We start from the raw sequence: 1,150 nt of genomic DNA, 5'->3' as shown, positions 1-1,150 counted from the left end.
GTTTTTCAATAGATGCTCTTTATTCTTAACAGATTTTCCTGGAATATTTAGAATGATCCTTGGCGCTATATGCAGAGTCCAGATTTTTCTGAAAATAGTTATTAAATTTATATTTAATAGTACACTTACTTGTTTCCCAGATGTAAGCTTTTTGTCCTCAGTATTCTGTTCTGGTTTAATGATGTGATACATAAAGCTTTTACTATAACATACTGGAAGTGTGCTTTGACTGTAAATTTGTTTCACTCCATCTCTGATATAATATCTCTGCGGAAGAACTTCATCCAAAGGAATTTTGCTGTAAAAACAGAACTTCTGTTACTTTAGTTCACAGTAAATAAAAATGTAGGTACTTCTGAATGACTGAATAATCCGGACAGTTGATTCCTTTGTTGCTAAAGAACAAAGTGAACCGCAATACTTATAATTTCCTCCTGTACATCATTATTACTTAAGAAGAAAGGGAATTATATGCCGAAAACAATGTTAATTAAATATTTAGGTTGAAATCTTATTGGCATAAAAGACAAAAAATGCACAGTTTGATTCCCACTTCTAACTTAATTCGGTTCCCTAGCTGATATATGCAGTAAAATAAGATATTTTACTATATACAAAATAAGAAAAGCTGGAAAGGCCCTTGAGTTAAATGCAAGTCTCGCAGTTGTATTAAGAGTGTATTCAAAAGGGAAAAAAAGCAAGGAAAGGTGCATTGGGCTGATTGGCTGAGGTGAAGGAGAAGTAAGAAAAAGGCCTATACAAAAAGGCATCAGGGCCTAACAAATTAACCCATATTAGATTCTGTTCAGGTCAAGATTTTGGCAAAAGCTTTCTAATGCTGTAAAACTGGATCTTTAGAAGTGGTGTTTAGCTGTATAGATATTACCTGATTTTTATTAGCTAAACTTGTAAATCAAATACATTAATTTATTTTATTGCTAGTTAAAATATACATTTAGATATACACATGGATTTCTGACTTTTTTCTGCTTTTCCTCTCTATACTGATTTTTAAATGACTCTACAACTCTCAATTCCATGCTATATATCTTTAATTACATTTAGGTTTGGCAGAATTTGTTTTTTTAATCATTTTGATTTCTAAACTTATTTTTAAACTTTTTTTAGATTTTTATCTATTTCAATTTTC

General features: G+C 30.4%; 1 protein-coding gene across 1 annotated transcript in view; it reads right to left on the bottom strand.

The window, feature by feature from the left end:
- Positions 1-1,150, bottom strand: part of LOC112107618 (leucine-rich repeat and IQ domain-containing protein 3) — a 56,535-nt gene that overhangs the window by 21,022 nt on the left and 34,363 nt on the right. Inside the window, exon 5 of the mRNA XM_026655645.1 lies at positions 130-298. Coding sequence (XP_026511430.1) covers positions 130-298 — 169 coding nt within the window. The remainder of the gene's footprint in view (positions 1-129; positions 299-1,150) is intronic.

This window comes from Terrapene carolina, unplaced genomic scaffold, assembly GCF_002925995.2.
Source record: "Terrapene carolina triunguis isolate 2854851 unplaced genomic scaffold, T_m_triunguis-2.0 Scaffold210, whole genome shotgun sequence".
Classification (NCBI taxonomy): Eukaryota; Metazoa; Chordata; order Testudines; family Emydidae; genus Terrapene; species Terrapene triunguis.
The sequence above is the reverse complement of the archived record's forward strand: the minus strand, read 5'-3'. Positions and strand labels throughout refer to the sequence as shown.